General features: G+C 32.5%; 1 protein-coding gene across 3 annotated transcripts; it reads left to right on the forward strand.

The window, feature by feature from the left end:
* Positions 1-4,436: 4,436 nt before the first annotated feature.
* Positions 4,437-13,261, forward strand: LOC148603173 (uncharacterized). Of its 3 annotated transcripts, none has more exons than XM_088553745.1 (5): positions 4,437-4,637; positions 5,991-6,301; positions 8,570-8,689; positions 10,712-10,825; positions 11,095-13,261. In XM_088553745.1, exons 1-5 carry the CDS (start codon positions 4,558-4,560, stop codon positions 12,315-12,317), a joined length of 1,848 nt encoding a protein of 615 aa, XP_088409871.1. In that variant the 5' UTR covers positions 4,437-4,557; the 3' UTR covers positions 12,318-13,261. The 3 variants fall into 3 exon arrangements, with proteins under 3 accessions (XP_088409871.1, XP_088409872.1, XP_088409873.1); XM_088553746.1 differs by lacking the exon at positions 4,437-4,637 and adding an exon at positions 5,249-5,537; XM_088553747.1 differs by lacking the exon at positions 4,437-4,637 and adding an exon at positions 5,533-5,660.
* Positions 13,262-16,872: the final 3,611 nt, after the last annotated feature.

Below are 16,872 nucleotides of genomic sequence, written 5' to 3' on the forward strand. Positions count from 1 at the left end.
AGACGATCCCTTTTGTAAATAGGACAATAGGCTATGGAAACAGATAAACATTGTAATCGATTGTTTGTAGTTCGATTCGGATACATAACACAGACAGTGTACCTATCGGTCAGTTTAGTACACAACAACTATGATAGATCAAGGGTCTTTTAGTTTTACGGAATGCTGACCAAACTTGGTAGTTTGGGCCATTTTCACACAGATTTTCTTTGAAACAGATACTTGATGTAATGCCTTTGTTGTCATATAATGGACGCCGCTAAGCGTTATATAGTGGAATTTGAAATTTTCATTTAAGGAGGTTCATGTTCATTTTATCATCAATTTCATTTTCATCGTCTGAATATAGCTGAAATATTGCTGCTCGGACGTTAAACCCCAACAAACAAACAAACATTTAAGGAGGTAGACCTAGGGTAAGGAACACAACTCTTAAAAATCATTGGAACGTTTGTATTCAGCATTTTACATCTATCTTATGTAAGCATCTAATTAACTTGGATTCATTTTATTCTGCTTCAAATGAAAGCTAGAGAGGCTTAAGTGAAATTGAATGTGATACAAACATATCACTGATTTAATGAGTTGTGTCCCGTACCCTAGGTCTACCTCCTTAAATCAAAGATTTTATTATTTGTACTATTAAAGCAGTACTTTGCACATATAATGCTTTTAATTCCTCAACGCCTTTAAACTTCAGAAATTTAATATCCTGGAATTTGATGCGTTTAAATAGAATTTTCTTTTTTTAATGAATGGCACCACTTACTTCATATTCATTCTACACTTACACAATCATAAAATGTTTGTTAAACTGTTCAACATTGCTTTAAATATAAGAATTGTTCCAGATAACTAGACAGTGAGTAGGAAGTAACCATTTCATGTTTTTCTTCCTTTTGTTTGTTTGTTTGTTTGTTCTTTTTATAGAAAGAATCTTTAGTCATAATCGTGTAATTGTTGTAAGAATTTAGTATGTTGTATAGCGGTGATGCCAAGGGAGGGATGATCAATACATGATACTCAGGTACTTATTTCGCCTTGATTTAACTGTTCTATATTTTGTCATTCCAAATAGTACTTAAACAGCCATACATATCAAATAAATTATGACAATATACTAAAATAAATTTTTGGTGTGTACAATTGTTCGAAAGCACACAAAATAGACACAGATAAAGTCTTTAAAAAGTCAACTTATCACAAAGTAAGATAGTGTTTCCATTTATAACTCAAATATTTATTTTTAACAGCAACAAATGTCACTATCATCGTTTTCTCCTTAGGATTCAAATATGTTATCTGTTCTATGTAAACACAAACGGTTTCAAAATGACGCATTTGTTCCTAAGGTTATATCGTTATCGTAACCGATACTTCGTCTGTTCGTCCGTACAGTGTCCTTTTCGATAGGTCTTAATTAATTTTTGAAATAGTTATTCAAATTATCTTCAAAAGTTGACTGCAAATCAACTGTTCAAAGCTAGATATAGTGAATATAGTATTCAGTTGTGTTTAAATGCTTTTGAAATAACACAATAAATTTAAAAAAAATAAGGATTTTTTTTTCAACCCAACACATGATTTAATCCTTTGACCAAATTGTATATTTTTGTATAAACGTTCAAACATAAAACATATTGCCGTTTTTTGGCCAAATGTAACACGCCGTAATTATCAATCATATAAGGTTGCACTATACAAATGGGAAATAGGTACACTATTTCGTACACAGAACTGACCCGGTCTAATTTTGTAAAACTTGAACATAAAAGGTTAAACTTGGTGGAAATATTGATTGTAGGTAGTAGAGCAATCGTACATAAATGGATGCAATACTTGTGAAGGTAAAGAGGTATAAAATGCATGCTTTAAGCTATCCGGAAAGATTCAGGTCCTCATCGGATTGGATTCTCTTTCCTGGACCAACTGGCTGTTTTTCAAAAATGCAAAATTTCGCACGAGCAGAAAAAGGTAAACTTTTTATTTGTTTATTTTTCACAATAATACCATGTCAACGTACTTTTTCTGGCAGTTTATAATTGAGTGATATTTGTTTAACAGTTAATGTTGGGAAGGCACCCAAAATTTGTTCTGAAAACTAATGTATATTTTTATTATGTTACCATGGCTACAAATTTTAATAACAAAATAAAAAAGAATATCTATCTTTTTTATAGATCTCCACAATGTAAGGTTTTGGAAATTATATACTTTCTACAGGAAAAAAATGTTAGATTTTCTTGTTTAAGTGTCTCAATATAGATTTATTTCCACAAATTGTCATAAAGTTATCTGCAATGACCTATCTATATAGTGGACCCTAAAAGCATATCAGTAGATTAATATAAAAAGAGGTGGAAATATAATCTGGTTGTACCTTCAACTGTAATATAGGGTCTGTAAGTCTCGTTTTCTAGTTTCATTTTCCTTACCGGAATTTCCGATGCAGAACGTATTGAAATCCGGAGACCGATCTGCATTTTATTGTTTACTTCCAGAATCTTGAAATTCTGTATTACAATTCAAAATCTTTTATTGAATGCTTTTCTTAACACTTTTATCATGTAAAAAACGAAATTTGTCCTTTGTATCGGCATTTTTACACAAAAAAGATGTTTTGCTTTTAATATTGAACTCAACGCTCTGTAAATGACAAATCTCAATGAATTGGAACGAAAGGCTAGGACCCATTCTCCTGAAACTACGAGACTTACATACCTTACTGCCATTTATTGTATGGACTTTCCTATGTGAATATTCCATTCGACTACCGGCCAGAGGTTATGAGTTCAGGAACCAAATGTGAAACGGGTTACAAGTGGTTTTTTTTTGGTATGGTGTAAATTGGTGAAGTGAACACAAAATCGACTCAAGACTGAAACCTCCAAAGAAATGTTAGCCTTGAAAAAATAATAATCTACTTCGATTATGACGTTGCTGACTGTTGACGCTTCGGTAATGTTTGCCGATATTACTGAATACTGGTAATTGTGAACTATCTAAAGATGTAAAACCACTATTAAAAGTCCCATTACTTTCTATGTTGAATTAAGCAATTTTCAAGGTCCCAATCTTTTTAAAGTTTGTTAAAATGAACTTTAACAGGTTTTATCACAGAGGGGACCCTTTAAAGACTCTCTCATAAAATTTGCAGCATACCTTTAATGGCTTCTAAGAAAGAACGGTGAAGTGAAAGTAGACAGGTACTAATAATACTACTTTCCTTTTGGAAATTTGACAAATTTATGGGCTTAAGATCTAGACTCTGACAAATTATTCTCTACATCAGAGTTCAAAACTGTTGTATTCAGTGTGTACCTGACATGATAAGCTTTCAGATGATACCAAGTTTGCATATACTGACTAAATCACAAAAAATATACAATGCATCCTAAGAACTACTTTGTTTTTTACGGACTACTTTCAGGTATGTGCAGGCGACTGGTTCCCCTTGATAGTGGTATTGTACCTAAATGCTGGAAATGTTTGTAAACAAAATGATTTAAACCAGTTAATATATGTTTTATACTTGCACTTATATTCTAATAGTGCAGATGTGCAATATTTTGTGCTTTTGTTTGTATTCATTTTTTAAAATTTTATTCTATGTTGTTTCTTAATTCTGTTGTTGAAATTGTAAAATAAGTTTAAATGAAAGGAGAAAAAAACACAAACTACATATTTCGAGAAAATGTGTAGAAGTATATCATACCCATAAAGAAAATTAACCAAACTGACATCAGTTGGAATTATAATTTATCGTCTAATATTATTATATTATAATATTATTATATAATGGCCATGACATATACAAGTTTAGTCTTATTATAAAATAGAGAGTATAACACGTTTTTTGGAGGAACCGAAGGCATTTTAAAAGATTATTTATAAGCTGAATCCCAGGACAATAAAACATGGATAAAGATAACCAATCTACGTGTAATACGTTTAGTGAGAATTTTCTCGAATTTGTCATTATATTCGCGAGGTTTGGTGAATCGCTTAAAAGCTAGCAAAAATTTAATTCAGACATTGTACATATAAATTGCATTCGATTAAATCTGATAACGCTAAAAATATTGACCACGAAAAATTAATTTCCCTATTCATACCGCAAATCGCAAAATTGACATCCACGAAAATTAACCACGATAAGGTAGCACCCATCAGAGTTATAAACAATCAATACCAAAATCTTAATTTCTTTTGACATTAAAATCATTTTAGCCATTGTGTGGGAAACTTAATAGAAAAATATTTTCAAAAGTGTGAATAAAATTATCAGATAACTTGAGATAGCAAAGATTAAACTGGTAACACGACCCACACATACTTTATATCTTCGTAATTAAAAATAGTAACCAGGCTTTATAAATTCGAGTCCACAGAGGAAGCAACTGAAATTATATACATCTCGGATATAAATTCAGTTGAAATGTGTTAATGTATTTCTTATTTTACGGAATAGACACCACCTATATCATTTGTGTAGAGGATATTTGAAAAACTTGAACTCTAAAATGAAAACTATTACAATCAAGAAACGTGTCTTTCATGCCCAAACTCAGAAAACACAAACGAGTGAACATTTTCTATCTGATGTGCGCGTTTAGTATCTTCCAATGGATTAGTTTGTAAGAAAAAAATATTAACTATCGATCGGCGGGTTTACAATGTACAAACAATCAATGTTTTAAGTATCATTAAATAATGTATACTGGTCTCATATACACCAATCCCATATGCATATTGTAAATTTCATCATGCTGTACATGTATTTCGAGCAATAGCATCTCATCAGCAACACTACATAAAACTACAAACAAATTGAGTGCTTTTGGTTATCAAAATTTTATTTCAGTACTGGTATTTTCAGATGAACATTAGGATAATTCAACAATAAGTTTATGTCAATTATTCTTTCTTTTGATACTTTATTTAATCCTACCATATTTGCATTGTTTTGCCATTGCTATGTAACCCACGTTTCCGGTACTAAAACCTTTCTAAATATACAAAATCCTATATAATTGGTGGATGACTCAACAATATTCTACCGTTATATCAATTAACATATTTCTAATGTTTGTACTAACATTACTGAAGTACACGATTTACCGATTTACATCGAAATGGTAGTCATGACTCAAGATTGCTCAATTATCGTCTTCAAATATGCATAAATTAAGCTCATCGAAAGTTGTTCATGTTGATGATAGCCATAATGACAGAGTTATATTAAATCTAAAAATAACAAAGAACAAATAGTTACAAAAACATAGAATGTACATGGAAAATGCAAACTTTTTTTTCTTAAAAAAATTGAAAACATTGGACGAGATCAATGCATGAAGCAGTAAGTGGTAGCTCCTCTTAAACTGTGAAAATTGATAAAAAATATTTTTGTGAAGATTCAATCTGCTCTGGATATTGCGTCATTTAATGCTGATTGTATAATGGAGGTTATTTTACTCATGTCGGCCAAATCATACATAGGGAAGATGATTTTACTCTCGTTGCCAAATGAGTCACAGGTAAGAGGTTATCTTTTCAGCCGAATGTCAGTCATTGGTAGGTTAACTTTGATTATTCACAACGGTTTATCGGTCATAAATTTGCTCACAGCTTATCCATTTTGTTGGTTGTTTCAGACATAGGTAAGTTTCATTTGTTCGCTCTCGTCGTAAAGATTTTCTTATATCAGGCAGCATTAGTTTAAACGTTGGATTAATTCCCATTGGTCGTTTCTGTTACATGTACATGGGCTGATTGAATCAGTGAGACTGAACTGGTCAAAAGAAAGTAATTTCCTTGCATTACATGTATCAAACACAAAATAAAAATACAAATAAAGTACAAATAAAACGTAAATGTATAGATAAATTCAAACATAAAAAAAAACAAATCCGCAACATTATTTTAAATGAACCTGTTTATCGATGTATGGAAGCAGAACGCTCACATAATTAAAACTTCATCTTTTCTAGATCACTCACAATGATAGCAAGGCAGTTGTGGCCATATGAGGAGCCTACAACCCCAGGAGAAATCCCCGACCACGAATACTTGGAGATTGTCGACCGACGACCAAAAACCTCTGACAACGGACAACAAATATCCATGCCACTGTATAATCATCTCAACAGTCTAGTACATGTCAACAAAAAGGATATGAAAATCAAACGACAAAAACTGATATTGTGTTTCATGCTCGGTTGTGTATTTTCGGCATCAATTATGGCACCACTGATTTTTATCTTTAGAGAACCACACCTTGTACTCAATAAAGAAAAGTATGGTATGTTTAAACGTATACTTAAGAACGGTTATTACATACAAATCGGTAAAATTAATGAAAAAGGGGAAATAACTGACGCTCTAAATCAAAGCGCGATGACATGATTAATCGGTGAGCTTAACTTTGGTTGAAATAAGTACCAAATTGATCATTTCAGCACTCTGTTTATCTTATTTATAATACAAAAAAAAAACACAAATAATAAAAAATATTGGAAATGCTGTATGCAGTATGCTGTACACGTGTTTCAAGGATTAACTCTTCACCAAGCATTATTAAAAGCAAATACTTAGGAAGTTCACGATAAAAAAAAAATAGAATATATAATCAGTTCTCAAAACCAAAACAATTGAAATGGGAAGCCATATCTAGCACTGGTAAGTTATACCAAAGCATTTGAAAGGAACTACTTTAACTACCAAGTCAACTAAAACGAAATAAGCAATAATGTTTTAGGGTTTTCCAATTTTGTACCCATGAGAATTTTAGTATGCTGTACATTTTTTCAAGGAGTAACCTCTCTTCAACACAAAAATAAAGAATATAAAGAATAATTTGAGTTAAACGAGTTGCCTAGAGCAGACAAGAGAACAAAGAAATATTACCATCGATTTGACAAATATATGTTGCTGTTTTATACAATTAAATCATTAACTTATCATCGTAATCAATTCCGAAAACTCGACTAAGATCTTTCACAGGATTTCTCGTAATCGTAGTATCCTAATAATCATGTGGTTCAATTAAAGAGGACATGTAGGAAATATGTGATCAAACATTTGTGGGTGTATAAGTTTATGAAAAAAAAGCAAAAACAAACAAGTCATTATGACGTCATCATTGCGATTAAAAAGAAAACACACTTAGCATTTTAAATTATTATTAAAATGCTTCATAAAAACTTGAAGTTTGGTTGTACTTGCCGTAACTTAACCAACAATGGAATTTCACATCCTTAATAATATTAATTAACTCGATAGTTAAAACAGAGTCAATTTCGTGTTGAAAATATACTTGACTTATCCGTAAGGGTTAACTTTAGCGTATCATTATTGTTAAATCGTTATATATTTATTGGATCAAATTATTGGCTCTCTTGTTAATGAATTAAATATTAATCAACTCTATACAAAGCTCCTATATTCATAGTGTGCCACTGGCGTTGGATATTTCTTTCAAAAAGTTCAAGATTAACTAATTCAGCGTTATTTGAACGTCATCGCTTTTCGTCTTTGCTTTTGCATGAAGACTTCGTTTTAATTAAACATCATATGATATTTTTTTTTTACTTCATCCATTTGGACGTGTTTTATTGATATTTTTGTTTGAGTAAACTTTGTGTGCCTACCTGTTGTTATTTGTTTTTCTGTAATTTGAACTAGCTTGCTCAAAAAACGAGTACTCTGTCGAGATTGGTGTATCGTGTTGCCTTTTGACCTATTTGTTAACATGCATGTCATCGATATCGATCTCAAGACTTAAATTCAAATTCGACAGATTTTTATAGTCTGTTTTATTGTTGTATTTTCCAACCACTGTTCCAGGTTAGGGGAAGGGTTGAGTGCTTGAACTGATCCGCGCAACGATTTGACGGATCGATGACCGTTGATTGATTGATCGCTGACGGATCGATGACCGGTGACCGATCTGATCGCAGTTTTGTTATGTAAAATGACATAAGATCTTGTTTTTAATTAAAGAAATGTAAAAAAAAGTATAAATTGATGATTAAATCTATAACATTATATAAATATGGGTAAAATTAAACCAACAGAAAACCGTAAAATACATTGACCGCTCTGCTGTCACGTGATGCGAACACCAGTTAAATGGATCGGTTTGACGGACCGATGACTGACCGGAAACTGATCGATGATCGATGACCGATCGCAATTTTTGTTGCACGGATCGGTTCAGGTACCTGTACAAACATGTTTAAACTCCGCTACATACTTTATGTACCAGTCCCAAGTCAAGCGCCTATAACCCGCTGGTTGACGCTTTCTTATATACTTTGTTATTCTTTTTGCGTTTTTAATATAATGATTTGGTCAATTTTCGTCCTTTAAGAATAGTTTTTGGGGCTTTTTACAGCTTGCTTTATCGTATGGGTTTTACCCATTATTGAAGACCGTAGGGTAACCTGTAATTGTTCGTTGCTCGGTATTTGGTGGATGACTGTCTTAATGGCAATCATACCACATATCCTATTTCATATTCAAACTCGGTATATTCGGTAAAATGATCTGAATATTGTTTTATTTTCAGACTTTTGTAATACTCATTTTCATTCGCCCTGTAAAAACAACGGCAAATGTTTGATGTACAACAACACCCCAGTTTGTGCATGTAAAGCAGGATTCATCGGACCATTTTGTGAAATAAAAGGTAAATGGTTTAACTGATAAATCTTCGTGGAAAAATAATAATGTTCGTTTTATCTCTTTATATGATTGTTATGTTAAATTTCATAAAATGTGAAGTTTTCAAACAGCTTTTGTCTTTATAGAAAAAAATCATGGTGTAGTTATTTATTTTCATTTACATATAAATGAGCCACTTGGACTTTCGTTTATATCATTACAAAACATTACATATATGTATACATTCATAAAAAGAAAACACATCTATTATGTGTATACAAGCATCATGATGGACAGATTATATGCAAATATAATACATTATTAATTAACTTGAACATATTTGACTAAATACGGGTAACAGGCTAGTACCGTTTTTTCCGTATTGGCCCGGGTTTTGAAAGGCCAATATAAGCATATTAAGGAATCTCTAGCCTTACCGCCGAACTTCCCGATAGTTCCAGAGAGTTCTGCAATGTATCGTTGCAGACTTTTTGCAGAAATGTAAACACATGATGAGAAAACTACTCCATGTTCAAGAAGGTTAGTTAAGAACATATTAAGAAGATGAAATTTGTTTAAATTCAAAGAAGTAAGAGCTAAGTTCAACAAATAAGTTAGCATTCCTGCATGTTTAATGCAAATGATTGACCTTTCATCTCACCTTTAATGAGCTGCATGAAATAAAATATGTAGACCTTAAGGATGACTTTGGAGGTTATTAAGTAACTGTCTTTGTAAGAATCATGCAAAATCTGAAAAATGTGATACACATAAAAAAGCCTATATATTTTTATTTTTGTAATTAAGTTGTTTTATGGATCTATAGTATGAAATGTGTAATTATTCATTCAAATCTGCCTGCTCTTAGGAGATAATCGACATTGAAAATACAGTAGATTCTATTGTATTTGAGGGCCATTTTCAGAGTTATCTCCCTTAATCGTGAAATCTACAGTGCATTCTATATAATTTTTATCTCCTAAGAGCATGGGTTATATGAAAAACCATATGTTTATTTCTGTTTACTATGACATTTCAAACAAAATATCAAAAATAAAAACATGTAGGCTTTTTACCCATAAATCACATTTTGCATGATCCTTAGCTGGAGTGCTACTTAAACATCTGCATGACAACAGTGGAACCTTACTCTCAAGAAAAGCATAAGTATGTGGCAAGTCAAGTCGAAGTAATCGACTTTGCTTACCCTACCGGTGCACCTGGTCCATGCTCCCAGTTTTTAGATGTCCAATTTTCATCAAAATGACTTATACAGTTTAGGCTACACAAAAATATTTAACCCGGTAATTAATTAATAAAAGTATCACGTGGTGATTTTCATATTTGCTGCGTTACAGGTCTTCGACTCATCATATTTACCTTTGGCTTTGCCTCGGGCCAATATTACAAACCTTCGACCTATGACTAAGCCATTATGTAAATCTCTACGTAATAATACTGTAGTATTGTAGGATGTATTTGTTTAGAATTAATTGGAATTTACGAAACGATTCCAAATCCTTTTTTGATACCAAGGCTGTCTATGTTCAAGGAATAGTGTGTATAGAGGACAACACAAATGGGTAGGATTTTCTTATCCACTTCATATGGTTGCAGTGGGTACTTTCACATTGACTTTATCATGTGAATGTATGTATGATGATTTGCTGAGTATTTGGCAAAAAACTCGAGAGAATATACAAAAACGCGCTCTACAAACTTTAACTAATTGCTATTTCAAACATCAGCTACCCCGGACTTGACTTTTTGTGAGCAATTCGGCGGGTGTTTCTAGAAAAGCAGAGGACGCTTACCCTACTGGTGCACCTGGTCCATGCTCCCAGTTTTAGTGGAGTCCGAGTTGCTCATTTACTTTTTTACCTAGTATGTATTATTTTAGTTACATTTTGTTCGTTGTTGTGTTTGTCTGTTTTCCTTGTCTAGTCTTTGTACCTGGATTACATTCTTTTGATTCCCTTGATTACTCTCTTGATTCACAACACCAAAAGGATAACCAGTAAAGATAACCGTTTTTCTTTTACTTTAGATCTCTGTATTACCAAGCACCCATGTCATAATGAAGGCAGATGCATCACGACCTCAAATTCTTCATATTGTCTTTGCTATGATGGATACTTGGGACGTCACTGTCAGCACAGAGGTATTCCTTTTAATGAAATCAACAAGCCCGTTACAATTAGCCTTCACATTTCAAAGGGGTTATTATCATGAACAATAATCATCTGACAACTTTTTTTTCAGAACGAACAGAATATAATGACAAATTAACGACACTAATCAAAATCTGTAATTTTTATTTATTATTTCTATCCAGTTGAATTTGTTGCGTTTTAGGAATTTATCTTATTTTTACTTTTGATTTACTTTAATACTGATTCAGTTTCACTAATCAATTGTTTCCTTTTCAAGGTCCACAAGGGCATCACTTTCTTTTAGCATTTAATGCCAGACATCGCAACATTACACTGTATATAAACTCACAAAGACATGGAATATGTGACATCGTTATGCCATCAGATAGTTCAATTCCTTTCAAAACCATTCAACTATATGGGAATTTTATAACTTACCACATTTCAAATGTACGGAAGTTAGCCGTAAACAGGGAAGAAGATATAAGTATAAGAGTAATATGTGAAGTACCTGCATATTTATATTATTTTGTGACTGATGCATATGGTTCTATATGGGCAAGTCTACCCGTTCCACCTATTGGCACTCTTTCCTATTCATATGTCATTCCACAATATCAACTTAATCAGAAGTTTGACGCTTTAGCAGTTATGACGTTTAAGATAAATACAACAATCACAATAAACTTTGATAGAGCGAGATGGGTGTTAAGTAATGTAACTTTCGAAGATAATACATATGTACAAGACACTATCACATTCACAGCCGAGAGGTACAAATATAGCTACTTTTCATGCAGTGAGTGCCTTTTGACCGGAACTCACGTCAGTGGTACGGATTCATTTGCTCTGTTCTATAAAACATATATTCCGGAAGTAAACCCTGTTTTACCAACAAAGGACTTTAGCAAAATATTCATCATACCAGAAATGCCAGAGAATATAACTGTACTAGGTTATAGAATATTTTCTCAACACAACACAACCATAAATGTACAGGGTGTAAGAGGCTCTACGTCGAAGTTGAATCTTAATGCCGGTCATTTCTTAGTTACAAATAACAAACAAACTACAGCGGTTATATGTGACAAGGACGCCATATTGTTCCTGAAAATTTATTCACCCCACACGGGTACATACGCTCCACATATTGCAGGATTAGACCAGTATCTTCCATATTACCAATTTGTCGTGCCATTTAATACAAGAAATAACTATGCTACTTTCATCGTACCAGAGAGTGACATTGATGACATCAAATTAAATGGGAATCATGTATCACAAATAAACATTAGAACTATAAATAAGGAATCTTTAAAACTGAATTCCACCATGTCATTTCTTATTTTTTCAATACCACTTGAAATAGGTTGGCACAAAGTTGAAAACATTAATCAGAACTCATTTGGTTTGATCATTAGTGGAATATCGAATCCAGGAGATCAGAAGCATTTTACAAATTATGCATACTTTGCTGGAATGAGTTACAAACCATGGTGAGGAACATTATGACCGATAGGGTCACTTATTTAAGCGATGGCAAAAGAAAGTAATGTTTTTACTCATTGAAATTACTATTTTGGATTCTAAAGCTAATTTCATGCATTAATTCCCTGTTGTTGTACATAATATGACCTGTGAAATTGTATCGAATCGGTGTAACTCACTCTCGTTGCAAATACTAGTACAACATTTATATGACGACATATCGCCTTAAAAATTTGTACTTTTCGAGTTTGAGGATGAAATGCATGTTCCTGCATACAGTTTATCGACACTTACATTATATTTGTTTCTCGTACTATGTATTTTGATTCTGGAAAGAGATACCATTCCAATTAGTGTGAAATTATGGCATCACTTTGAAATAGTCAGCTTGCTAGGTATAGCAACTTACACATATTGATGTTCAAGGCCCGGTTTCATAAAGAATCGCAAATCTGTCCTCTACTCAAATTTCGACCAATCAAATCACTTGAAATTGAAGATTTGAAAAAAAAACTCAAGGATTTAAAGACGATCTAAATTTGAGATTTTTCATGACACCCGAGCCTTAATTTTATATTAACTTGCTGTCTTGACATTAGAAGTTTTTATAAATGCATTGACAGTGGTTATCTTTGAATTTACCTCCGTGAAGTGTTTTTTTTTATATCAAAAACAGGTTTGCAATAGTCAGAAATACTTCATACGTGTCGAAAATGGATGCATTTATGTAACGGGAAGAAACCTCAATGTGAAAAACGACTCCATAAAGTCATTATATTGCTTGTATAAATTATATCTTAAATGAAGAGTTGTTCTTGTCTTATGATCTTTTTTCACTGGAATGCATCTTCCTATGTATTGTAAAATGTCATTGCTTCTGATGAGAGTTTACTCCATTAAACACGTGCACTGTATACCAATATTTTACGATTTTAATAATAGATAGTGTTTTTGTATTCATTCTGTCTACATTGGGGAATAACGTGATTACCTTATACGATGACTTTGCAGCAGTTCTAGGGTTTCCAATAAGTCCCCTATAATAAAGCAGTTTAAGTCTGTTATTTTCAGATTTTATTACAATATGTTACACATCTTTGTATTTGGATGAAATAATTTTGCTCTCTGCCTATCATAACATTGAATGCAATGATAATTTACATAGAACGTTTTATAAACAATAAACAACATTTACTAATCTAAAAAGATCCGTTTCATTAAATGATATGATTGCATCAAAACTATATTGCTTAAATAGAAACTATAAATTACGAAATGGAATAAGTGATAACATTAGAGAGTAGCATGAACTTTGTAAGGGTGGGCATTTCTCTCCTTACAACCCCTTGATGTCTGTGTCCGCTGGTTTTGTTCAGGGCTCCTCTTATGCAATGTCCTACTCTAGTTTTATTTTAAAAGCACTATTCATAACTTTAACTAAAAAAAATCAAACGGAAATAGACAGTACAATTAGTTAAAATAAACCGAAGCAAAACAAAGTAAAATAATATAAATAATACATCCCTGATTCCATTTATACCGCGGTATAGTTATTATCTGTCCGGTTGTCAATGAATAAAAGAAACTACAGCAATTAGGATTGACACAATATAAACGCTTTCATATTAAGTCGATGAGCATGCGTGAAATATACTTCCACGAGGTCGTGTTGAGTAAAACAAAATATTTTTTTCTATGCTTGCTCATCAACACGAAAGGATCTATTAATGTTTGATAGAATTATAAAACAAAAAAGAAAACATTTACAGGTCTAAAAAGATACTTTTCAATAAGTAACATGTTTTATTCAATGTTTTTACTTTATCAATATGTATTGTTTATTTTATTATATATAAATTTAAATAATATTTTGAAACATTTCATTGCGATCATATCATTCAAAACAATCATTAAAAGATAAATAAAAAAAAAGTATGGCTCTAAAGAGCCTGAATCGCTCACGTATTTTGATAATTAACATTTTATTTTTGTAAAAGAGACCACGTTTTTTTTTCTTGGATAAAAATTACTAATGCTCATACCTAAGGAGCAATCATATCAATTTTTATTACATTATGTCCAGTAGTTTCTGAGGAGAAACTTAAAAAAACGCAATAACAATAAAAAAGACCAAAAAAATGTCGAAGTAGTGCAAGGAATCCAACATAGCAAACAGATTTACATGACAATTTGACCACTGATAAGTCTCAATGCTATTTACCCTATATCAGAATTTGGATAAACCTACTTTTTGGGGGATATATGCGAAAACTTCTGTCTGACCCTTATGATCTATTTTTTTTTTTAAAATCGAAAATCTCCACATCATTCATACAAGTTTGGCACTGATTGGTTTTATATTTTCAGAGGAGATGAGTTAATGACGTATGACGACAGACAAAGACTACGGACGCCAAGGAATGACAATAGTTCACCTGACCCTTTGGGTAAGGTGAGCTGAAAACTTTTTGTACGTACTCATCGCCTACAACATACATATAGAATTATGCCATATTCCAATAAATGTATTGAAATACAAAAGTCATGACCTTACTTGATCGTGTGTATAAGGGAAAGAGTAATCAAGGAAACCAAAGTTGTAACGGTAATCAAAAGAATGTAATCCAAGGACAAAGACCAGACATGCAAAAACAGACATACACAACAAAGAACATAAAGTAACTAAAATCATACATACAAAGTAACAAAAGCAAATGTGCAACTCGGACTCCACTAAAAAGTGGGCGCATGGACCAGGAAAAGCACACGAAGTATCATGACTCCAACGAAAGTCAATACATCATGTTTAATGATATCAAAGAGTAACATATAATCAGTGGTGGCGAGTATTTATCCTCTTCCATTCCACGAGGCCTGGGTCTGCTGGTTTAGTTCAAGGCTCCGGCTCCTCTGAAAAAAATGTCCTACACTCGTTTCGTTCTACTAAGGTAAAATCTACATTCTAAACCTAAAACTAAGAAATGTTCAATGAAAATAAAAACAATAAATATATAAAATAAACCGAAGAAACACAAATCAAACTAAAATTGTCCCTGTTTCTGACCTCTGATTGTATTGTTTCGTTTTCACTTTCAGTGTACAAAAAGGTTGCTGGAGTATATGAGAGTACTTTCCGTTGTTCCTGTGTATAATGTTGCACCCTATCGTGTGAGGGTTTCCTCGTCATTCATTGAGGATCCATGGGTGCTTTAAGCTGATATTTATCATATTTATCATACTGTTGAGGTTGTTGTCTCTATGATATACTCCCTCCTTTCATTCTCGTTATAATATGAAACAACCACTCTAAACTCCACAAAAACCGGGAATAGTTATTATCTGGTTGCCAATGAAATAAAAACAAACTACGACAGTTAGAATTGACATGATGTAGACCCTTTCATGTTAAGTCGATGAGCATGCGTAAAATACACATCTGTAAGGGTTAGACAGGACAAAATAGTTTTCTCGATGAAGTGAAGATTGAACATATTCTACACATGCTCATTGACTATTTCAATGTTAACACTTAAAGGTCTATTGAGAAACATGGTCATATAGGTGTTCTCCCGCTGAGAATCTATAAAAAAAAGTATGTTTTATCCAATCTTTGTAATTCCGAGATGAAGAATTACTGAAATCTGAAAGAGTTATCTTTCGTTGAGTGTTAATTATTTAGTTATGCTTACATTTTATTTAATTTGAAATTTATTGATCTGACGATGTTTTGCGGTATTTGTTTATTTACATTTCTACAGGTTAGAAATATATCCGGATAACTATAAAGGGGTTACTTTTAAATGCTATTTCATAACGTGTATTGTCATACACAATCCTTTTCGGATCTGCTTATTCGTAATCTGAGGCCTTTGATTAATTTAGAGATATTTTTTCTCTTACAGCTCTTGAATGCTATACTGCAAAATTACTTTAAATCGTGGATACCAATTTTTTGTGGATTAGGGAAGAAATACAAGTTTGTGCATTCTTGAATTCGTGGTTTTGAGGTTTTCAGTATACACATCGATGGAAATCTCCCTTCCGTTGGGAACCAAACTTCCTGATTTGGCCTATCCACGAAAATCACGAAAAATGGTACCCCACGAACAATAGCACTTTCACAGTACACTTCCATTTTCGTAGCAGCACTAAGTTGTTGTAAAAGGCGACTAAATAGTGCTCAGAACCCTGGCCAGGGGCTAAGGTGCTCTGCCCACAGAGCAACTGTGTTGTGTGCCCCTGTCATGTAACATGCTGAGGTCGGCATTTTCAAATAACCATATAGACATTAACTACAGACAAATTATACCAGCTAGCCTTTAGTGGCTTATGACGCAAAATTATAAAAACGCTAAGTATAAAACACCAACTTGAATGCAGAAGGGTTGGTGTAGAGTACACTTGGGCATAAAATTAAAAAAGACATCACAGAAACGACCAATGCCAGTGTATGCACTTGTATCAAATATCAAACAATTCATACAAATATGTAAATGTTTAAACAAAAGATAGACAGAATTAGTTACATTGAGAGATACATAAAATACACACACAAAGCAAGAAAAAC

This window comes from Perna viridis, chromosome 11 (assembly GCF_037379345.1).
Source record: "Perna viridis isolate PV_CMFRI_1.1 ecotype Kerala chromosome 11, ASM3737934v1, whole genome shotgun sequence".
Lineage (NCBI taxonomy): Eukaryota > Metazoa > Mollusca > Bivalvia > Mytilida > Mytilidae > Perna > Perna viridis.